The sequence below is a fragment of the Hoplias malabaricus genome, chromosome 14, assembly GCF_029633855.1.
Source record: "Hoplias malabaricus isolate fHopMal1 chromosome 14, fHopMal1.hap1, whole genome shotgun sequence".
NCBI classification, from domain to species: Eukaryota; Metazoa; Chordata; class Actinopteri; order Characiformes; family Erythrinidae; genus Hoplias; species Hoplias malabaricus.
The window spans coordinates 26511689-26537219 of NC_089813.1; the positions used below are offsets into that span (position 1 = coordinate 26511689).

Below are 25531 nucleotides of genomic sequence, written 5' to 3' on the forward strand. Positions count from 1 at the left end.
GGGACTGTGGTGACTGTAAGGATAAGCAGCAGTGTGTGTGTGTGGGTCTAAACAGCAGCAGGTCGAGACGGACGAGTCTCCAGAGACTCCTGTGGGCCGGTGGGGCGGCTGATGTGTCAGCCATTTGTCCTGTCACATGCGCCGCCATTCAGCTGGCAAGATGGATTATTTACAACTTCAGCACTGCCATCACTCGCCACTTCCTGCGAGCCAGTCCCCGATATTACATGGCCAATTACACCTCGCCAGCCATTCTCTCATCTCAATCAAATTATCCCTACATTGTGTTTAATTTCAATCCCAGAGAGCAGGGCCGTTTTACATGGATCCGTGGCTGCGATACATCATCCGGGCAGGCTGACATAAAGCAGCGTGCGGAAAATGGATAATGCCACCAATGTTGGCTTTCCAGATTAAAGTGGAACAGGAGATGAAGAATGAAATTACCGTCCTGTGTTTCCCTGTCTCTCTCTAACTCTTTTTTTTTTTTTAATTTTTGGACTTCCTCCCTAATTCATGTACTTCACTTAAATGGGAAGTCTGCGAGAAAGATGGATTGCACGTGAAATTGGAATTGTCTGCAGTCGGCAGGCGAGAAAAGTGAAGTGCTCTCTGCATTGCAAATGCATTAATTTCTGGTTTACTCCAATCTCACCGATGCAAGACTTGCCTCCGAAAATAGCTCGGCAGCACACAGGTCTTACACACTGATTATGACTGGGAGGACGTGCTGAGTCTCGAGGGCACTCGTGTCAGGGGCTTTTGTTGAGTTAGTGCATGTGAGAATCATAACAGGTGCTTACAAATCAAAGGCTATTCAAAAAGGATGGATACGTCCTTGCAAAAAAAAAAAACTAATAAAAAAAAAAAATCCAGCTAAAAGCTGAATGTACACTACACTCATAGAAATAAAAGTGCCACAAAGAGCCAGTTTTGGAAATGTGGTGTGCCAAGATTAAACCTTTTATAGATACATAGCACAACATGGGCTTGGCTTGTAATTCATTCTCCCGTGTATAGCAGACTGAAGATTCTCCTCAAGGGCCGCTATTAGCACTCACCTGAATCACTGTCTCATAAGTACGACTTAGCATATTATAACTATTATAAAAATTAGCAATTACATATTAATAATGATAACAGTGTCTAGAGAGAGGCACACATTTCCAGTACATCTTAAGAGTATTTGGCATCATTCTCAGCTACATGACATATAAGAGTTATATAAAGGTTTATTTTAATTTCAGAATCAAAAAAAAAAAAAAACTTCCAACATCACCTATTTTCATTTCAGATTGAGCACTCTAAAAAATTGTAGGTAATATTTATTTATTTAACTTTTTTTGTTTACCTAATCTAAGCACTTTACCAAATCAGAGAAAAGCAAATGAATTTATTTTTACAAAAATATATTGTTTATGATTTTTGCACAGAAATTCAAATAAAGAAATTTATCATTGCATGTTCTTTACATTCTAAATATAACTCAACCCACATTACATTGATCCATTGTGCCATTCTTAGTGCTGCTTGAGTTTTAATGTTGTGTTGGTTCCTTTTGGTACCTACGTCAGTGAATCTGCCTGGAAAATTTGGAAGTCACATTGAATTTACTTGGGCTTTTGTGGCATTGGTTCTTGAGGCGTTTTGCATGTGCACTCGTTATTTGTTTATTCATTCATTATTAGTGCTGGAAGTCTCCCAAAGTGGAAGCTAGATGAATGGTGACACAGTCATGCCGTCTGCTGATAAGCCTATAGTGGGTGGATTACGCTGCTAATCCCCTCTCACCCGCCGCTTCACTCACGTACAGAGAGGGAAGGGGTCAAATACCAAGTGCCTCCTTTAGTACAGTCAGCACCTAAAGCTGACTCACCAGCTGCACTCGCTTCAAGCTTGGAGCATGCTCCACCCACTGAGCTGGAATAAGCCAATGAGGACAATTTGGTATTACGTCTATTTCCAAGAGAGCAACACCAGTGCAATTTAAGGCACAAACATTGCAACATATTTCTTAGTTAAACTCAGGGTTTATTAGTCAGTTTGATCAATATTATATTGAATTTTATTTGATATAATTCCAGTTTACATTTGCATTATATTAAAATGTCAGTCAAAATAGTTACAAATTATTTGAAAAAAGATATTTGTTATATATAATAAACTTTGTACTATTGTGGATACTACCACTGGTCTACATGTGCTAACACAGATCCAGCCTTCCTGACTCCAAGAAATTTGAGAAACTCTTAGAAAAACATAAAAAGAAAACATCTGGTGAGGAGAAGTGGCAACCTGGAGTAATAGGGCAGCCTTGCCCTTAAGTATGTGAAGGCCTTGCACCCCGAAGAACCTGAACACAAAATCCCGAAAGACATCCATCAACTCGCCAGAGGCAGTAAATGATCCTAGTTTGCTAAGTTGGTAGAGCACTGGTCCCCAATTTGGAGCAAACACAGTTTGTGTAATGCCTCTGGCGAGTTGATGGACTGTGCATTTGGGTTACACAGGGTGCAAGGTGTTCCCTCACTTAAGGGCAAGGACACTCTGTTACTCCAGGTTGTAGTTTCCCCATGCCAGAGGGTCCCAGCTTTCAGGTTTCCAAGTTTCACACAGGGGTCTGTGTCTGTAGTAGCACAAGAGGATTAGTGATACGTCCTGTGACATGTTCCTTATTTGGTGAAAAATATTATTTTGTAATAAGAAAATTAGAAACTTTTATTAATGGACCACTTTGTTTCAAACACTTGTTTGTGTTGCAGCACTTTTTCTTGGAAAATTACTTAATCCTATATGTCACACCCAAATAGTCTGAGTAGGCTGTTTAAATGTCACTAAAATGTCCCCTTTTCACTGAAGCAGGTTGTTCTTTCCCTGTCTACCTATAGCAGAAGTCTGGCTTGCAAGACTAATCTGGACCAAGCTGCATAACTGCGCAGTTTACTCCAACGATATCTGGGGACTTCCAGTTGTCCAAGAGATTATGCGTTGTTTACACGTTGGGCTAGTGCTGAAGAATACAGAACGAGGACATGGGTTGACTGTTCACTTTTGGAACAACATTTACAGTCACTGGGCATCTTCACTGAGATGCAGAGGCACCACTTCAGAAATGAATGGAACACTTCAGCAGAGGCTGACCCTGAGTGCACTGGCTAATGCAACTATTATATATAGTAATATAAGTTACTAATATAAGTTTTATTCAGTTGCACCACATTTTCATTTTCCATTGACAGTTTCTGAGAAGTGGTTGTTGCTGTTGAGAGTGAAAAATGGCTGTGCCATGTTGGAGTAGAGCACAGACAAGTGGTGCATGGTGTTAAGACTCTCACTCATGTCATTGAAAGATAATTTTTTTTTTATTCTCTTTTGCATAAACACTGACCTTTTAGCAAAATTGTCTCAAAATATCTCCACTTGTGGTTGATGAATGATGTCTTTTGATAATGTAAACACTTCTAAACTCTTCATATAATGAATTAATGGGTAAAGAATCATTAGGGTTGTGAATACTTGGCAGTATGATTATATGTATTGTGGTAGTTATATTTACATTTTGAAATTCTAATGCTTGATTATCTTCTAAATATAGATTAGTAACACTTTTTATTTTAATTAATTTTTTAATTTTGTATTTTGTATTTTTTAATGCTAGGATACATCATGAAAATGTAACACTGGAAAATTTAAATTCTACACTTATATCATAATTTATTAATTAACTAGTTACACAGTATAAGCATACAACATTGTATTTGCCTGAAAGAAAACATACTTTTTAAATTGTTTAATTGAAAACATGGATTTTATGGGCATAAAGATCTCTAAAAAAGAAATGTTTCTAAGAGAGAGAGTTTGTTTCTAAAGGGAAACAAACTCTCTCAGTCTGAAATGGCTCACAAGTTCTCTCACTCCCTGGGAGCCACATCCGAGAAATAGCCTCTGGAACATTTGGAGAGACCTCAGTTAATATGAAAACGTTGGGTAACGTTGATTATTTTTGCTATTATAATGACTAATGGTTTTACTTAAGGTGGAACAGACTCCAAATTTGGAAGAAGGCTACCTAATTAAAGACTTATAAAGGGACTTTCTACACATTCTACACAATACAATGTGGACACCCAGAACAAACTAGGCATTTGTAAAATTTCCAGGCTAGAGTAAAGATCACATTTCTTTTTTCATAATGGATTATAGTAGAAAACCAACATGGTACTAAACGAAAGTCAAGTATAACATACTATGGCCCACTTTATTGGATTTTGTATAGTGCAGGTTATGAAAATGGAACAAAAATCTATGTATTCATAATTTTTGATGGTTTTACCTGTTCATTAATGAATAGGATAACACTGATGATACATTGAAGTGGGTTTCTCACCAGATTGCTCATCTCTAGTAATAAGATTTTACTGTTAACTGTGGGACACCCATTTTGCTTCTGCATTTTCCAGGCAAATTATTCATTATAAAGGCTTTATGTTAATCTCTTTTTGTTCTATTCTTATTACCTTATTCTTAAGGTCAGCAGATAACAGCAGTTTTGAAAAACAGTTTTGAGGGATTTACTCTGGTGGCCTCCTGGAGCAATATTGTTTTCATTTTCAGAGAAATAAAATCTCTATATTTTCAAAATTAGAGCTTTCCAGAGGAAGGATATTGGCCTGTGCTACCATTCGGGTCTAATTACGATGAAACTTCAAATGGCGGGAAGTTCATTAGAGTTCCCAGAGCTATAAAATGCCTGAGGGCCTAGAGGGGACAGTCCTCTTTCAATTTAGGTTTAAAAAAATGATCAAAACTGTCAAAAAATTGAGACGTTTTCCCATGGTAACTGTGATCCAAAATGCTACCTCAGGCAGCTTCACAGCAGAAAGGAACCAGCCCAGCTCAGGAGAGGTCCAGCTCATAATCCACTGATGTGTGACCTCTGTCATTGACATAAGAGTGATTTAGAAGTCACTAGAACAAAGAGCTTTTCACAGGACACCATCAGAGTGCAGGAGGGAAATTAGTAAGAGGGGAAATTTGCCAACAAATTAACCTTTAACCATTCTCTTTCATTCTGGGCAGGGGTTTTGTATCTCTCGTGTTCTTCGTGGAGAACATTTGCTTGTGAGGGATTTGTGCCCGTGCGGAGATCACTGACCTTTGCCGTATTTCCAAAGTGGATCTGCATGGTCAGACAATTGTCCCTGGTCATCAAGAGACGTCGTTTATCTTTAGCTGAGACACAGTTTGTTGCACTATATGTCAAACGTAATCTATAATTTAATTTCCCAGTCTCGCGCTCTGTTCGGCCCAATGCAGATCAAGTGTGTGTGTGTGTGTGTGTGTGTGTGAGAGAGAGAAAAGGAAATTACTTCCATGTTGTCCGTTACGGCTGTGGGCCCCTGCTGGCGGCAGGGGTGCCCGTTGGGCGTTCTTGTTATGAGCGGACTGTAATTATTTTATGTAAGGAAGTAGGGCTGGGGAGATGACAGCATTGCGGAAACCGCTGGAAATTGTGTCACTTTAATTTAGTGAGCTTCACAAAAGACAGATTTGCTGTGTCAGCCCGGCCCTTCTCTGCCCATGGACCTGATGCACTTTGACTCTGTTCATCTATCAAAACTCTACGAATCAATACTCCTGATTGCTTGTTTGGGTTCGGGGCTGTATAGGGACTGTCATGTTTCTGCTGAGATATACCCGTATGCCCTTATGCTAAAAAACAACTTTGGCTTTGTTTATACACCTAAAGAATAATTAATACATTTACCTTACTCTTCACCATTGATTTATTTAATTCTCATACGACATGAATATTGTGTATTTTTTCAGCTTCAGGACAAAGTAAGAAAATACATTTCACAGAAACGTTATACCAAAGCCTTAACAAATGTAATATATAATACTTTTATTCAGTTTTCTGGATCCACTATTGCCTTTATTACTCTTACCATCTCTTTTTTTCCCTTGTTTTTCAGATATTTTTTAAATACTGTCAGTCTTAAAATATCAGGTCCAGAGATGTTCTGTACTGGTCCGTTCACACATGCAGTTCACATTGGGAGATGTGTCAGAGGTTTTCTTGTAGCTGAAAATTTTCCGCATGCTTTAGGTATTGGAAAGTGTCTGTGCAGCTTGTGCACGGGATACTCCAGGACATTAGCGGCTCCATTCACACATACACGGACTCTGACTTTACCCAGATTGTCTCCTAGATGGCTAGAAGGATAAAGTCAGTGTAAAACCAGGAGGTGGAACCTAATTTATTTCAAAATAAGGACACAAACAGCCCTGTGAAGGACTGGCGTCCCCTCCAGGGTGTATTCCCGCCTTGCGCCCGATGATTCCAGGTAGGCTCTGGACCCCCCGCGACCCTAAATTGGATAAGCGGTTACAGATAATGGATGGATGGATGGATGGACACAAACAACAATCTTAGTAAAAGTTGGTACTGAATGAATATATATATATATATATATTCATTCATATATCGGTGATATATTCATATCACCGTGCTGCATATATATATATATATATATATATATATATATATATATATATATATATAAGCTCTGCTGATCTGATTGGTAACAGTTTGGCAGTTTGGCGGTAACAGTTTTTTGCCGTTCATGTTTATTTTTCTTTTGTCACTGTTATGGTAACTTTTACTCTCACTGTAAATGGTAAATATTTAGTATCTATATTTAGGAAATATAATTGTACCATATGCTATATTATTTGTTTGCACTTCAATGAAGGACTTTGGACAAATTGATCCCATACATCTCATTTCATCCTTACAATCTTCTTTTTTTTATGAATAGTTACAAATATTGAACCCTCCTCTAGAAGATAAAGTAATGTATTTTTTGGAAACACAACTGGGCTTAAAACCACCATTGTAATGTTTGAAATTACATTTTTGCTGTGTGTACGTTTAGTGAACAGTAATATTTCTGTGTCGTTTTTTTTTTTTTTTCTTCCTCTGGGGGCATACAATGATATGTACACATATTATACATACAGTGATATGATATATTCAATCTTCCAGATATCCCTAATAATGCATAACTTATTTAAGTGCCCATTTTGACTAAAAAAAGTTAAATGAACCAGTGGAGTGTGGTTCCCTCCCCCTGAGCCCAGAGATTCTGGATACGCTGTGGCCTCACAGCAGCCCTGATCAGAATAAAGTAGTTACAGGAGATGGATGAATAAATGAAGTGTGGTATCTGGCTTTTGAGCAGGAGTGTATGATGTGGTGGTGTTGGTTCTCTGAGAGACTCTGAAAGTTTGTAAGAGGTTTGCAATTTGGTAATTCCCCTCGCAGCAACCTGAGGTTAAATGCTTGCCCTGAGGGCATGAGTATGCTTGTTGCATCATGAAGGTGAACTAGTATGCCTCTGGGTGCGGGGTGGTATTACAAAAGATTGCAGAAGAGGGCAGCTTCCTTCTCTGATGTGTGTGTGTTTGTGTGTGTGTGTTTATGTGCCAGGTTGAGAGGTTTACCATTGCACTCACTACACTCTGTGCTGACAGTGTGTCAGTGGAGGTGTGTTGTGGAGGCTGCTATGCTCAGCCTCTGCGTGGCTCTGTGATGGCCGTCCGCTCCACACACTGCAGCGAGTAAATGAATTATACATGATAGAAACTGCACCAAGAGCGAGGTTGGCTGACATTAAGGCAAAATGGCAAATGTGACACAATAACAGTTATGATGTATTAAGAGTGCTCTCGCTTGAGCAAGTGTGAGCTAAGTACATAGCGTAGGGGGAGTGCGTGGTGAAGAATAGAGCGGCATAAGAGGGATCAATCATCCGGTAGAATTACATCGTACAGTAGGGTAAAAATACCACTGCTGGGGTGAGCATTGTAGTCTACTGTCAAGAGCTACTCTTTCCAGGACAAATTTGTACTTCCTTAGCTTTCTACTTTAATGGAACACTTAAACGTTCCAGTAAAACGTGTTCCACAACACATCAGGGCATGTCAAAATGGAGAGTGAATACAAGTAACACAGGTAACAGTATCTCAAGGTTCTCCAGTGTTAGGGCATAACACTTCACAAAGGGTCCAATATTTTTGCATGAAAAAAACAGATGTGGTTTTTAATGCAGTAGGACATTGAAACCCAGTGCAATGTGTTTTTTAACATGGAAAAATATAAAATTTTCAGTGTTACATTCACTGTCAGAAACTGTGCCTTATTCACTCTTTCGGACTCATCCGACACTATAAACCTCCGTAATGCAGATACGTAGCCGAGTATAATCTGTGCCACCGAGTTTAGCAAGTCAAGCTAACGTTAACTAACACCAACTAAAACAGGCGAAATAAGTGTCCTTACCCTGTTTACCTCCATGTTACAGAGGCTCTTGAACACCTTTCGTTGGTGTCCTTACATGCCCATATTGTTGGAAAAGCAACAGTGAAATGAGCTACAGATAACGGAGTGAGCGGATGGTCCTTTCCAAAAGTGCCCGTTTAAAGTTGACAAATTTAGTCCATTTTCTGGATATTTTGGGATCTTTGGGCCATTTGTGCACAGATGTCCCACTGTACATTGAATGATTGCAGCCAAAAACCACACACCTTTTCCTCATTCGACCAACGGTCTTTTAAACCTTATTCCTTGAATTATTAAGAAATAACATGTATTTATTTATTTGAAATATAGCTGGCAATATTTTGGTCTTCCACCATTTTGTAGTACTATCCGAAAACTCGTAGGAACATATGGTCTGTTAAAGTTTCTTTTTTAGGAAATATTTTGATGGACATTAAATGATGCCAGCTGATCTGACACGGAGGAGGCATGCACGTGCTGTCTCTGGGATATGTGTTGCCAATCACCACATCTTTCTGAACTGCTGCTCACACGACTAGTACATGAGGCGGCAGATGCCCTCAGTTGGCCAGCAGTGCTCCAGATTGACAGAGTGCAGCATGGCCAATTGTACACTCTTGGTCTTCCAGCTGCAGATGGCTGAGGCGCTGTCAGGATTCAAACTTTGGTCTTGGCAAAAGGACCCAGTTGCACCACTTCAGATGACTCTTGATAATATTAGAAGTCTCCGTTGTCACCAGTGGCAAAAAAAAAAAAAAAAATTGTGTCATTTTTTCGCAGCTCTTTAAAGCAGTCAATTCTGTGTCTAAATTCTAAACGGTCAATCATTATGTTTTATTGTAGTAGATTGTTTTGTAACCTGATTTATTACCACTTTATAACGGCTATCTTTATAACCTATTAATAAATGGTTTGAAATCTTTTCACTAATGGGTATTAAGCTGGAAATGGCCTAAAACTCATTATTATTCATTTATAACACAGAGAGAAAGGGTATGACACTGTTGTTTGTCAAATAAAGTCACTTTCTGAAAATATCAAGGTGAAGAACCGAGCTCTTGTTTTGTCTAATTTGTTGAGCCACGAGCTGCACTGTAGCATTAATTTTCTCTTTTAAAGCTTCTGTGTCAGATGCTAAAGCTCTCCCTCAAACTTGAGATATTATAATAATAAAAATAAAAGTTTTTTTTTGCCAGTTTGTCATGCATATCACAATACACAGTCATCTCCTTCCCAAAAATACAAATACTAGTATTTAAATTTAAATTTAATGTTATGTTTAATAAAGATGCTAAATAATGTTGCTGTCCAATGAAAATCATGTATCTCCCAAAATAATAACTTTATAGGAGAAAGGCAATCATTCTTAACTTTCAATGGAAGTCAATGTAAAAAAAAATAATAATAATCAAGTCATTTCTGAGCATGTCAATTGGTTCATTCATCATGAAATGTTCAGTGTGACAGACACCTGCTGTGTTTATATGCTTTATTAAACTAAAAATCCACAAAAAATAGAGATACATATTTTTAATTGGACCACAAAAATATAATAACTGACACACATTCATACATAATTCCTTTTGTCACACCCCTTTCCCCACCATGTGCTCTCTTAGCACATGGCTCTGTTTGTTATTGTTCGTGTCTCCGCCCTCGTCAGTCTCGTTGGTGATCCGTCCCCCTCGTTATCTGTTCTAGGTGTGTCTTGTCTGTGTCAGGTATTTAAGTTCCCTTGTGTCACTCCTGTTTTGTCGGTCATTTGTACTGTTTCGTTCCCTGTTGTCGTTACCTTTGTCATGTTATCAAGTCTGTCTGTCTCCGCTGTTTCTCCGTCATTGTTTTCCACGTCGTCGTTTCGTTTCCAAGTCTAGTCTGTCTCTGCTGCTCCTCGTTTCGTTTCCTCTGTTGCGATTTGTTTCTCAGTTATTGTGTTTCCTTTCTTTTGAAGTCCATCTGTTTTGTATGGTTCTGTTTTTTTTTAAATAAAGTTTGCTGTGTTTTTAGCAAGTGTGTCCTCCTCCGTCAGTCCGCCCCGCGATCCTGACACCTTTATGTTGTTATTACATTGATTCTATATTTTTTTATTTAAATTTCCATTTCTAAAAGCAAAGAAAGGACAATGCAGAATTAGCCTTGATTAATCACAGCGAAATGTGTGGTTATTTTATTATTATTTTTCATTAATCGATTGACAGCCCTAGAATATAGTAATTTAATATGTTATGGTATGCTACATTACTGTAAACATACCGTTTGTGGTTAGCTAATTTGGTATTTAAGTGGTTAAACATCTTAACAAATATGTGATAAGGCTGACAGGCTTCATTCTGACTGATGGAGAACACAAGGTAAGATCAGTATCTGGCAAGATCTGATGTTTAACACTGTAGTTGGTTTGGGTTCACTATTTGGCAAAAGACAGATCATTGTTACACCTTTATAACTAATGTTATGTAATGTAATTAATAACCATTTCTAAACTGATTTTAAACAAATTATGAGTCTTTAATTCTAAAGTGTTATATTTGAATTTACTGAGTTGTTGTGGCTGTGGAAGGAAGAAACATCCCATCCCAAACAAAGGGGTACAGAATGTGAATTGAATGTACACAATAATTCACTAAATAATTGAATGTATAATACCACATAATTATATTTGAACAGCAGAGAGAATCTAAAGTAATAACCTGGCGTGTGACTCTGGCAGATAAGGGGAGACTGAGAATGTGTTTTTCTTTGTATTTGTTTAATTTCAATCAATGTGTGGAGATTGTCTAGTAGGACACAACACGGGGCATTTCGATTTAATTAGCGGCGCTTACATTATTCAGGGACCAGCACTGTCAGTTTATCACCCTTATCTCAAAATGTGCAGCATACTTATTTATATAAGGTTACTAAAACCTACAAACACCCTTGTGTTTCTTCAAGAACCCATGTAATTATTAGGAGTGAATAATAATGGCCTGCATTTGTGGCCTCCCCTCACACACATAAATACGCAACTTTGATTTTAGTTCGATAGGAGTTACTCAAGCATTATTAGTAGTAACAATCTTATGATCAATGACGAGTAATGACTTTGAAATGTAACAGTTCTTATTCGTCCTACGGTTCCTCAGGTTGTTTAGTCTGATGGACCGCTATCAGTTCAGTCAGTTTGATGGCTGGTTTGATTTCATGGTGGCTGTATATTATTTGCTAAGAAACTCTGTTTTTGTGGTGTCAGAGTGCATAATTAATTCTGATTATCTCTGTATCTTGCTCACCATAATGAATACTCACCATCTCTTCCAACACTTTAAGAGACCAGACAGGTGGAAAATATGGTATAATAACAATAATCATCACTCTTTGAAAAGCGCCATCTCAAAGGACATTGCTTTCACCGTGTAATTTATGCGCTCCATTGTGTTTGGGTGGGACCGAGTTCACTGCATGTGGATCTCATGTCTGCCAAATACGGGAGGTTGTTCTTCCCAGAGAGGTCACAAGGATCTCAGCCTTATTCGAACGGACTTGCCTAGGAGAGCGGAAGAAATAACAAACATGCGCTTTCAGTGATATTATACCTCCTTGTCTATTTATTCCTCAGTGAGAGAGGTTTCAGATCACTGCAGTTGGAGGCCTTTCAGCACCTTCTGTTCTGAGGCGACATTTTATTGAGTTCTCAGAAGTCAGTAAAGCTCAACAAGATGCTCAGTTCCCAAGGCGGCTAACTGCTTCGGAGGCGGAGACAGATTTACAGGTGATATTAATAGGCAATGAGTGGGCGCCTGTGTGATTAGGAGTCTTTGATCTCGCAAGACAAACGGTGTCACCTCAAGCCCCCCGTCACTCAGGGAGAAGGAGGTTTAGGCCCTTGTTTGCTGGAGAATATGTCATTGTGGCAAATCTCATTGGTTTTCTAAACAGACCACCACTTGGGATCCTTTGTTTCCATTGACAAGTGGATGGCGCTCAGGGACTGTCCTGTTCTGCCATTATTTGAAAGCTGTGGAGGTGCATCTGCTCATTCTGTTAGCCTAAGAGCCTGCCCCCAGGGTACTCTCGGAGGGCTCTGTTGGGGCTGGGCATCGCTCTGTTGTTTACCACATCCTGAAGGCTACGCCAAGTCTGAGATCCTTTGTGGCAGCTGTAAGTCTGTTGCCAGAATCAATATTTTTCCCCTTGACACTAGACCATTCACAATACTATAACCTTCTCCAGCAGAGGTCAAAAAGCCCAGTATCCTCCTTTTAAATAGCACTTCTCTTCAAGTGGTATAGTCTCAAAACCCTGCCATTCTGCCTAATATTTCCTGAAAAGATCACAATGTGACACAGAGTGCACATAGACTTTGGTCATGAACTACCTTTGATAGAAAAGACACTAACCCACTAATCCAGATTGTGTATGTCACAGGGTGGAAAGAAACAGGCCCCTCAATTAAAGACAATGACACATGAGGGGAACTGTGCCCCTTGTGCTCAATTTGATTAAATAGAAGTGATTAAAGGAGAAACATGTAATATTTTTACTGTAATAAAGTGTAAAATGACCAGTGTGTGTCATCAGAGATTAAGGAGACATGTTAAGTTGAAGCACTGGCATTGCTGACAGCAGTGCTACAGCCAGTATATTCTCCTTGAGGAGTGTCCATTCCAGACTGCACTTTGTATTTCAGCTTGTGATTCTACTCACTGCCCAATCTCAGTATAATTTCCATAGCCCGGGTTGCCAGGTATGATCTACAATAAAAGATACAAACACAGTGTGTTTTAACAAGGAAGTAAGGAACAAGAGTTGCATTTAAAAGCTATCCTCAGCATCACAGACACCTATTTAAGTTGGAATAGAAATTATAGAAATTTAAACAGCACAACGTCATCAGTGTTTCTTTATTTACTGTTATACACAATTCCATACTTTCAATACGTGTCACTCATCACACATGCATGAGGTTAACCTAGAGATTTATGGCAAAATACATATTTTACACTATCCAGTGAGAACCAAGTTTTCAAACTTGTTAACATGTCTCTTAACATGTTTCTTACATCATAAACCTAAGGCAGAAATCTCATCAGCATGTGGTGCTGGCTTTCCAGATAAGCTTGAACTGCAGACTAGTAGTGGAGGGGAGGGTAGACAAAAAGGGGATTTGTTGTATATTTATAGATCTGCAGGTACTGAACAAAGGTGAAGGTTTACAGTTGAGAGCTGTATACAGATTTAAAGGCAACTTTCACCATTATAATAAAAAAAACAAACGTTTAATAAATTTCAGAATATGCTTCTTCAACATTTGCTGCTCTCCAGTCTGTTTGTGCACTGGTCTAATTTGTTTGGTGTAATTTGTCCCTAATGTTATTAAACAAGTAAAAAAAATATGAAAGAAACCAAAGCTGTTCAGTCAGATATGCTATACTTCCTCTCCCTCTGCTCACAGTTGAGAAGCAGCGCAGAAACCTCCAAATGTTGAAAATCATTAATAGAGTTTAGGATACTGCTCAATTTCAGGTCCATAGATGTGTAATGATCCCTTATTTTTGGTGTTTTAGAATTCTTAAGGTGGAACTGAACTGAAATTAAAGAGGCCATTAACTTTATTAAAGTAAACACAGGCAGAAAGTTCCACAAAACTAAACAACTCAAGTTACAAATGTAATTACTGTGGTAATTCAAACAGTGAATAAAAATAATGTGGTTACAGGCAATGAATGAATGAATGAATGAATGAATGTTATGTTAAGGCATTGTGGGATTTGTTTATATTAGGTTATTTATGACACAGATGAGTTTTCATGGATGACATTGTTATTTCCGATTTGATTTTAGAGTTATGAGTAATGAGTATTGAGTGCTGTGGTAGGATATATTACAAAATGGGAACCGTGGGTGAGCTGCTTTAAGACATTAACATACATGAAGGGTGTCTATGGAACTGAATTATAGCTTTGCAAAGCCTTATATTGGTCGTTTTACAACTAGACATATGGTAAGCTCAGTCTTAGACACCAGTGTCTCTGTCACTAGGGGGCCTACATAGTTAAGAGAGCTGTGCAGCCTAATCAGAGCTTTACCCGGCTTTTCTTTTTGCTGCCATTTCGATGGTTACATTAGCATGCTTGTGATCCATTTGTACTTTGGCCCCATGTTACAGTCTTCATACTTTTCTGAGTAAGAAGAGCCTGAGGTTGAATTCATTCAGCTGGGGCTTTGCAGTCTTCACTCCAATTAAGTGGAAACATCTGGCTAGTCAGAGGGTACCGGGTGAAATACTGGGTTTGAAGGTAAAGGCAAGAGCCACAGGCTGCTGTCACACACACACACACACACACACACACACACACACACACACACACACACACACACACACACACACTCCCTCACAAAATACATTTTCTCTGAGCAGGCAGTAAAGCATTAACCCCAACTAGCCTCTGCATGTTGACTGCCACTCCACCCACACCGCTGCCAGGCTATGGATTGTTACAACCTTATCAAGCGTAAAATATCCAAGTCACACACTTGGACTTGGTCTTTGAATGTAAAGGTCACTCGAGGTTCGACTCTATCTATTGTTTGTTGTGAGGGCACCTAGGGTAATGCATTTCACACTATGGGGTGGGGCTGTCAGGGTGCACTTCCGTTCCTAGGCTAGATTTGTTTCAGCTGTCTGACAACACAAACATCAATAACAGAAGAGTATGGTGTATAAGAAATGCTAAGCTGTCTAATATATTGTTCATTAATTCATCCATCCATCCGTCCATCCATCCATCCATCCATCCATCCATTCATCCATTCATTCATTCATCCGTCTGTTCGTCCGTTCATTCATCCATTCATTTTCTGTAACTGCTTCATCCTGTTCAGGGTCAGGGTAGGTCCAGAACCCATACCTGGAATCGATGGATCAGTGGGACCCTAGAGCTGACACTACCTGTTGTGCCACTATGTCAAAAATGCTCTTTATTGTAATCTTTTGTTATATCATTTTATTTGATATATTTATTTATTTAGTGTTGTTTAACTTATATATTGCATTCATTTTTCAGGATTTATACAGAAACAATAATTCAGTATTATTATTTAGAGATGAAATTCATACCTTATCCTGGTAACACATTTTCCAGTATTTAAGCTTAAGCCAGTAGATCCAAAAGTATTTTTTAAGATAACAAAAAGCTACACAGCCAAAGGTATGTGACAGTTGAATGCCTGTGCCAGCAATTGCTGTATCGTAAAGTATTGTAAATCAGTTACTGGAAGGTGTAGCTACATGTTTTTATTATTCTTTTTATTATTTATTTTTGTATGGAGGGGGCATTCCAAGTAAAAAAAAAATGCATAATTATATAGTTTAATTTGGGAAATACAGCATTTAAATGCATATAAACTTTTATTTAGGTTACGGCTGTTTGAGAATTTAAGCTCAAGTCTGTAGCTGAGTGGATCTTTTAGATTATGCAGAGCAAAGTCAATCAGGCGTACCTGAAGTTTTGCCTTGGAGTGTAATTGAATGAAAGTGAATTATGATGAATTGTGATGAGATTTCATGACACACTGAAATCCTAATCAAACTGAATCATAGAGATGTACGCCTCAGATATCAGTCTTTACAGAAAGGGTTTATTCCTGCCGTGGGAAGTGAAGAGTGAATCGAGAGCCTCTACAGCTCCGCTTTACTTAATCCAACAGCCGCCACTCGCGTTCCAATTGATGGGATGCTTTATGCCTCTTGTCTGGGCTGTAATTATGAAGTTTTATTAGGTCTTTGTGGAAGATTAAAACACTATTAGCACTGCACCAACCATCATACTCTCCAGCTGTTGCCTTTGTTTATGAGCAAAGTGTTTTATGACACCCGCTTCTAGTCACCTCCACAATTACGGCTAATGGAATCCAGCGATGGTACAGTGGGCAGGAGAAACGTTGGTGGACTTGAGCTCATGTGGGTGTAGGGGAGAAAGAGATGGAGACGAAGACAGAGAAGAGAATGTTCGGTGCGAGGATGAGAAACAGCTCTATTGAATGTGTTAATGGAGGGTTTGGAGGACTGTGGAATGGAGTGCACGGTAGATAGGAGGGAGCGTTATGGTCTGTAAATATCTGTCTGATTTGCCCACACACTCTTACCTGTGGACATGAGACCGCTTACAATAATAGCACTTTGGGTTTCCACATTATCTTTCCATGTTTTGGAAGGAGAGTGAAAAGAGTCACTGTTGTTACAGAGGCACTCAGTATCAGTGATGAAAAACACTTGTGAAGCAGTTTGCTAAGGGTCTTTTCACACATTCCTTGTTTGTGCCAAACCAAAATAGTATGTGTGAAGGGTGCCTCAAACATCATGGTCCAGATCAAATGAGCAAAATGTGGTCCAACCAAAATAGTCTCATTCTGGATCAAACTGAACCAAGGTCTTCTTCGCGAGCAATGTGAAAACGCAGTTTTAGATGATTCAGACAGTTTATGTGAGCTGCTGCTGTTGCTGCAGCATGTCCCTTTGATGCCATTGGCTATCGGTCTTTATTGCTTTCTTGACAGAATACGCACATGGCATATGCGGGGAGAAGGTGAAGTGAGTTTCCTGATGGCGAGTGTCATTTCAAGACAAAAATAAAGAAAAAAACATTAATTGAATGCCTGTTACAATCAAGTTAAAATGTTCATGCATTAAACACTGCATTATTTAGGGAAAATAGAATTGATGTTTATGATCTTTCCGTGACTGTATAATTTATACATGTATATAATGAGGTAATAGTTGTTCACAACTCAGTTTTGTTGTTCTGCCTGTAGATTTGAAACATTTTTGTAAATACAGAAGCTGCTTGTGGCTTTGCTTAATCTGTACCTCTTCAAAGAAATTTGCTGCTATGAGGCAATTACCCCTAGACCCCCCTGGTTAAAGCTTAGCCCCCCAATCATTAATCTCTGACTGCTTCATTATCAGTAGGGTACTCAGTAGTGTGGATAGTAAAGGGAAGATCATGTGGTTTGGGACACAACATTAAACAGGAAGTGCAGAGTTCAGTCATTAAATGTGGAACTGTAAAAGCAAATAAGTAGCTGTTAAATGAGTGGGATAAGCACTCAGTGTATCTTGAAACTTTGGCAAAAACATGTCCCTCTAAGAAAAGTGCTAATTCGGTTGGAATTTAATAACATTTTTTATGAATAAAAAAATCAAGGTTATAATCAGGGGGTCTTTTGCAAATATTTTATTTTATAATTTATTATATTATATTTTCTTTTATAGGTTTATTTTGAATTTTTAAGTATTTAAGAATTATATGCTGGCCTATTGCCTACAAAATCAGTTGTCCTCGGACAGGAGATAATCAGTTCAACTTTATTGAAAAGTAATAATTGAATTGAATAATATCTTTACCAAATGAAAGAGTACATTGTAATATGTGTTAAAAATTACAAACAGTGAGTTTTGAACACTATTTACTATTATTTTTTGGTTGCTGAACGTCTCCCACATATTCGTCACCACCGTCAGATATTTATAAATAGCAATGTAATCTGGCAACTACAAGGTCACTGAGCACCCCATTTTCAAACCTTCAGCTCTACTGCATGTTTCAATATCACTCAAGCTTCCGTAAGTTTGCTATTTTCTCTTAAACATGTTCATCTTTATGGACACTGCTACTGTCACAACCATAACATGTCAACAGCATCTTTTTGGGATAAAAAATATTATATTAGATTATGACATAAATGTATACTTTTTAAGAAGACATCGTAAGTAGCTAGCAACAGAGGGGAAACAAGATGGCTAATGTGAACAACTCACGCATATCATGTGTAAGAGTAGTTTTTTATCACCATCATCAGACATCACCAACGTTTTTTTCAGGTTTTGACAGGTTGACTCTGTTGACGTGCAATCTGATGGTGATGACAAATCCCTCCAAATGGTCCTCAGCAGAGGCTAGAATATAATTGTTGATGCCAATAAATACAAATATGACCTGTAATGTTTCATTAACCACGTTTATATTTTTATTTTTTAATTCCTTCTATATTTTTTTACATGTCATTCCACTTAGGGGATTAGGTGTGCCTTCCTTGTCTCTCAATTCATTATTATGCCATGTTCGTTTGGCTTATGTCATTTGGGATGCACATAGTGCAACAACTACCAACATACATAGCACATAGTATACAATATTGTAGGCTATGCATCTTCAATGACTAAAGCCAAATGAAAATGGCATGACAACATTTAACCAAATCTAACATTCACTGTAATTCCCCGCAATTTCATAGCAAGTACACTCAAGTTTGACATTATGTATGTTAGAAGGTTAGGGTTAGGCAGCAGCTATCTGTGGAGGAGAGAAGGAGAAAGAACAGCAGATGCAGAATTACGTTATCTTATTCTTATTGGTAATGACTTTACTTTTTACTATGATGATTTGATATGTGATGATGTGGGGATAGGCGGCACAGTGGCGCAGCAGGTAGTGTCGCAGTCACACAGCTCCAGGGACCTGGAGGTTGTGGGTTTGATTCCCGCTCCTGGTGACTGTCTGTGAGGAGTTTGTGTGTTCTCTCCGTGTCTGTGTGGGTTTCCTCCGGGTGCTCCGGTTTCCTCCCACAGTCCAAAAACACACGTTGGTAGGTGGATTGGCGACTCAAAAGTGTCCGTAGGTGTGAATGAATGTGTGTGTGTGTGTGTTGCCCTGTGAAGGACTGGCGCCCCCTCCAGGGTGTATTCCTGCCTTGTGCCCAATGATTCCAGGTAGGCTCTGGACCCCCAGGACCCTAAATTGGATAAGCGGTTACAGATAATGGATGGATGGATGATGTGGGGATTGGGTACATTAAATAATGATATTGCTTAATTGTACCTTACATGCCTTGAAAAATGTTTATCACAGTGCTCAGGATTGTTATTTTTTGGACCAAATAGTTAAATAAATTTGTCAAGCAAGAAGCCATTGACTTGAGTGGTATGAATTTTGGAATTGTATGTTGTTATGGGACCACTGTCACCACCATCAGTTCTAAATTCACCATCATCAATAGGAGTTTTATTTGTTTTAAATGAAGATGCTTACAATATGTTTCTTCAGTGCTGTTGAGTTATTAAAGTAATAGTTTATTTTAATACAAAAACATGTTTGTTAAATAAAAAACATTACTTTTTCTATTTAGGCTTGTAGTATACATTGCATGATGTTAGATCTTTTAAAGGAGTATACGTCAAACAGTATAAAAATGAACTAAAGTGAATATTTTACATTTAACAGCATTTATGTGTATGACAGAGATTTAAAAACTCTAAATACACGTTAGATACACGTGTGTCTGTTGACAAAAACAAAGTAATAACTGGAAAAAAGCCTATTTTATGAAAAAAAAAAAAAAAGTTGCACCAGTACATTGCTGAACAGCCAAGACCACAGTCTATAATGATATACCTTCAGATTTTGTAATTTAACTAACTTTTTTATTTTCAAAATTAAAACCTGTTTTATCCAAACTCTGAAGAATCAGTGCATTGCATGTGTGATGTATGTGTTTGCATCTTATGTAAGATGTATCTTGATCTGAGCCACACTAAGTGAATAGTAAATAGTAGAATGAGCCAGTTCATTTTAGAGACTGAATCAGTTTCAAGTATGGGGAGATGCAAAGCTTGAAACACAAACATTCATGTGTCAAAACACCAGAGTAACAAAGTGAACATGTCATGTGTTATTGGCTCTTCACTCCACAGACGTGCTCTGGGATTCATCCTTCTCTGCCATTGAGCATGATCAACTTAGGCTCATGTGCAGCTGCTCCATAGCATATAATTCAATTGGACTGTGTTTTTCAGTGGAGATTACACAAGCTATGTGTAAGTAGTGTCAGTGGTAGGTTCCTCCTTAAAGCAGCTGAATTCACTAATGATAAGAGGTCTCCAAAATGACATTTGAACATATAGTGTCTGGGTAATGTCCTAAATAATCTTCTCTTTCTTTTAGGTGGTGGAAACCAACTTGGTAGCATTTGATTGCCACTGGATCATCATTAATGAGGTAAGATGTTCCCTTTCATTTTAATTGGTTAAATAAAGTTGCCATCAAGCAGTGGAATGAACTATTATATAATGAATATTTAATTTCCATACGAGGCAGATGTGCTGATTCCTCATGGTTATACAAGACTTTTTAGGCGATGAATCTAGCATCTATAATTGATAATGTTCCCTGTCCATGTGCGCAAATGAGCAGAACGCTGGTGCTGAAACGCCTGCTCTTGTCAGCCAAATAAGGACAATTTACTGTGCACTGATTCAAATTAGGACTGGCATAGCCAGGCAGATCTTCGACTCCAGGAGAATTAAAAAGGATCCATAGACAATAAGGCGTTTTACAGAGTGTCCAACTGACAAGGAGAAATTGCAGAGAGGGTTTGGGCTTTAAGTATAAGTTCCCTAATCCCTTGATGGTGTTGTCAGTTTGTTAAAAAAAAGAATAGTGAGAAGTCTTTCTGTATGTTAAGAGCTATTCATCTTGCTAGAATTAACAATGAAACCTGGCATAGGGAGGAGTGTTTTTTTTTTTTTTCTTTTTTCCTTTTTTTTTCTTTTTTAAAGCTAATCATGGCCAGCATTTTTAACCAGCATTCCAATAAATATTTAGTTCCATGTGATCTAATTTTAATCTGAAAATTGCAATTGACCAGTGTGTAGTGGTCACTAATAATACAAATGTAGGTGCACAGGCACATAATGGGCTTGAATTCATTCATTCATTCATTGTCTGTAACACACATTCACACATTCACTCACACCTATGGACACATTTGAGTATCCCCTTACCTTCGTATGGTTTTGTACCATGGAAGGATACCGGAGCACCAAGAGGAAACCCACCCGGAGTGTTGCTTGAACCCACAACCCCAGGACCCTGGAGCTGTGACAGCAACACTACCTGTTTGTGCTTGAAATGATTTTTTAAAATGTCTTCACAGTATATCTGAAATTCATCTCTGATTAACTAAAGCTCTACATAGAATCACACATTATGTGAGACGCATTGTATTTTTCCACATCAAACTTTTCAAACTAGGACTGTCATTACACAGTCAAACCAGAAGTCTAATATTTCTGATAAATTGTCAGAAATCTCAGTATAAAAGAAATGAGAGTCTACTCAGTTGGTGCACTGCCTTCACTCTAAAAATGTTTTAGTATGTTTTACAAATCTATCAATGTATATTTATCAATGTAAAATTGGATGAAATTAATTCAGTTGGAGCTTTATTTCCCTCACAAGAGTACAACAAAAATCCTTCTTTATTGTCGCTCAACAATGTGATTCTGTTTTAGAAATCAGAAGTTGGAAATGCCTGCAACACACTTCAGTAAATTTGGGACAATGGATATGTTGGGACATAGAAAGCCTTGCTGTTTCAGGACATGCAGAATGACTTAGCATTGACTTGCTGAAATAACCATGGACTTCCTGAGAAAATATTCCAGAAAGCATACATTTTTCCCAGAATCAAGTTGATTTATGGACTTATCTGTCTTCTTGACCATCTTAGATGAGCTTGAATCCAGAGAACTTGGTGTTTCTTCTGTGTGTAATTGATATACTGTTTTCTCCTGGTCATAGAATTTCAGGTTATACATCTGCATTTGTGAAATGTTAAATACAAATGTTTTCTGAAGTACTCCTGAGCAAGTGTGGCTGTATTTAACACAGTAGCATAATAGTTTCCTTTGCAGTAACATATCAGGGCTTGAAGTTGCAGCTCATTCAGCAGAGGTTTCTCACTTTGATTTACACAGAATGAGATTTCTCTGGATTTACTATTATGTATGGTAGATTATAAGGTAGATATATCTTTCTGAGTGTGTTGCAGGCAGCAAACTCTAAATTTGTTTGGAATATCCAAACTGCCTCTATTGCTGAAGGAAACCTTTTAGGGAATGCTGCAAATTTATTACTGGTTTTAAATATTAAGAATTTTCTTAATAATTAATGCACACTTTACTAAACCAAGGAGAATATTGCATCCCCACCCTTTTTTCTGTCCAGTCCTCTCACATATTTCCTCAAATACATATCTTAAAAAATGCTCAAATTGCAGTTGTTCGTGTACATGACCTATACACTGTACATTTCGGATTACATACCAGTTTCTGTACTGCACACATGAACGGAATGCAAACGATTTGAGGCTGTAACTGCTGCAAAATGCTTATTACATCAGGCCCTCTGTGTCTGTGCTTCATTGTCTGCCCTAATTTGGGGTCAGCCAGTACAGAATCTGGAACAATTCTCCAGAGCCGTGCTGCATAAATCTGGTTCTTGAAGGTCACGGCGCAGTGCAGCGTAGCTTTAGCATTTTCCCTGTTCTTCGGTCCCTTGTTCAACTCATGAAGGACCTGCTAATTAACAGATGAGTTGGATCAGGTGTAATGGAGCAAGGCGAAGACTAATCCATGCAATGCTGAGGCCCTCCAGGACCAGATTTGAGCAGCGGGGCTCCCATAGATCAGGTGGCTGCTATAATCGAACCACTTTTCACTGATTCCAAGACTTAATATCTCCCACTGCGGTTGCATTGTTTTCGGAGGGAGGTTATTAAGCTCCACGTGTCGGTGAATAAGAATTATCATAGCGGCCAGGCAACAAAGCCTCCCTGGGATAGGAAACACAGCTCGAAACATATGACTTGCACTGTGGTTGCAATATATACTTGCAATATATCAGAACTAACTGTAACTAAAATTAAATGTGAGACATTCTCAAGCATCTTCACGTGAGCTTCAGGTCACCATGCTCAAGGAATATAAAGTCCCCAGCACAGGATCTGCATTGACTACAGTGACTCAGCTGTATCCAGAATATTTGGGATGAGTTAGAGTGGTCCAAAAATAATTATCAAACACCAGTCCCTGACCTCAGTAATGCTCTATTGGCTCTATTAGATTTGTTTCAATATCTCATCTAAATCTGAAGTGTAGGTGTTGTTATTGCTGCAAAAGGGATAAATTGCCTATTAACAGCATTTACAAAATAAATGCTGGATAAATAATTGGCCACGAATATATAATTATCATATATTGTCTGTTACTTTCACAGTAATAAACACATGCTACAACCCATTAAAAACAGTATAGCTAAAGTAACATACTTAATATACAATAAGTAAATTTTACAGAGTAATTAATCAAAACTCTGCATAGAACTGTGAGTCATATCTGTATTTATATATAAATATAAAATACACATACATGTATACATGCATAATTAGTCTACATACTGGAACCTGACAACCATGGTAACAGGAAAAGTGTTTTAAATTGGCACAATATAAATGAATGAAAAACAAGAAATGTAAGAATGAAATTCCAATATATAAAATATAATTATAACAAATAATATAAATAAATGTAAAATATATACATTTATATATTTTACATTTATTTATAATATATATATATATATATATATATATATATATATATATATATATATATATATAAATATATATATATATATATATATACAAACACATTAATAAGTGGGGCATGGTGGCCAACAGGTACTGTCACTGTCACACAGCTCTACCTAAAAAAAATAATGTGTAGAATTTATAGGTCAAAAACAGAAAACAGTAAAAAGAGTCACAAGATAATACTAATTCACAGCATTCCATACTGGACATATATAGATTGTTTTGTATTAATTGTACTCCAAACGTGTTCTCGCCGTGTCTGCGTGGGTTTCCTCCGGGTGCTTCGGTTTCCTCCCACGGTCCAAAAACACACGTTGGTAGGTGGATTGGCGACTCAAAAATGTCCGTGTGAGTGAATGTGTGTGTGTCTGTGTTGCCCTGTGAAGGACTACCCCCACCTCCAGGGTGTATTCCCGCCTTGCGCCCAATGAATCCAGGTAGGCTCTGGACCCACCGTGACCCTGTACTGGATAAGTGCTTACAGGTAATGAATAAATGAATAAATGTACTCCAAACGACTCCCTGTCTAGGTTTCATTTCTGCCTTATGCCCAGTGATTCTGAGCACCATTGAATGCCCATGTTTTGAAAAAATCAACATTCAGTTCATGTGTGTTGATGGCAACATTTAACTGTAAGATGTAACTGGGAATTTGTATTATTATTATTATTATTACTTTTTTTATGTTTGTAATTATGAAAATGTACCCTTCCCAAAGAGGACCACAATGGACCTGGGGGATGGGGGTTGGATTTTACCATTATGGCTATGTAAATTTCTCAGTTGCTGTAGTCAGATTAAAATGTATCACAAGAGTGATAGTGGTATAACATTGATAAATGTCCTTCCAGCATGCTTTTGAGGCTTCTGTCTAACCACTGTAGATACTCCCAATGCTGCATGAAGTCTCTCAATATAACTCCAGTTGTTTACATCTGGTTTTACAAGGAAAAATAATCAATGAGATGCTGGCCACTGACACATTAATAAACTGAACGGAATACATGACTAGCCGCACTTCCAACTTCTCCACCACTGTATGCCGGAAATTCTCCCATTGAACATGCGGTAGGGAGATAAACAGATAAATTGATTTTTCTGCGTACATAGCACAAAGACTGCATGTTTTGTCCATGGTGTCCTCATACATTAACTCACATGCTTTTCAAATGTATCCTATTACACATGAAACCTTGTGAAAAATGCTTAGAACATGTTGGCCCTGAGTCTGTAGGAAAGTGTCTGCGTCTTCTGTGTCTAACAGGACTGAATTCCTAATAAAAGTATCTGGAGGAATTTAAAAAAGGATAGAAAATTGGATTGGAGTGCAGAGCATTTTCATTTTCATTGTGTAAGACACCCAGTGTATGTACCCCTCTAGCAGAGAACACTGGGTCTTGTATCCCCTCAATGCAGAACACTATCACATTGTGATAAAAATGAATGAGGGAAGTTTGGCTTGGATTTAAAAGATCTTGTGCCGCGCTGGCATTTTTCCCCCTCCATAATGTGAACTGAACAGAAGTTGTTTTTAAATGCATGAAAAAGTACAGGGACACTGCAGTGTTCTTGCTATCGTGAGTTGACTAATGGTAGGAAAAGTGATGTCTATCAAATGTGAGCACTTAATGAATTAGTAAGCACATTTAGTAAATATGTATGACCTCAGTCTGCGTGATCTTTGGAGAGTGACATTTTCCATTTCTTGGCCATGTC

At 38.1% G+C, this 25531-nt stretch overlaps 1 protein-coding gene across 2 annotated transcripts in view; it reads left to right on the forward strand.

Annotated features, from left to right (window-relative positions):
* The window catches only part of grid2 (glutamate receptor, ionotropic, delta 2), a 599368-nt gene that overhangs the window by 372610 nt on the left and 201227 nt on the right, over positions 1-25531 (forward strand). For both annotated transcript variants that reach the window (XM_066644040.1, XM_066644041.1), the window contains exon 5: positions 20326-20379. In XM_066644040.1, coding sequence (XP_066500137.1) covers positions 20326-20379 — 54 coding nt within the window. The remainder of the gene's footprint in view (positions 1-20325; positions 20380-25531) is intronic.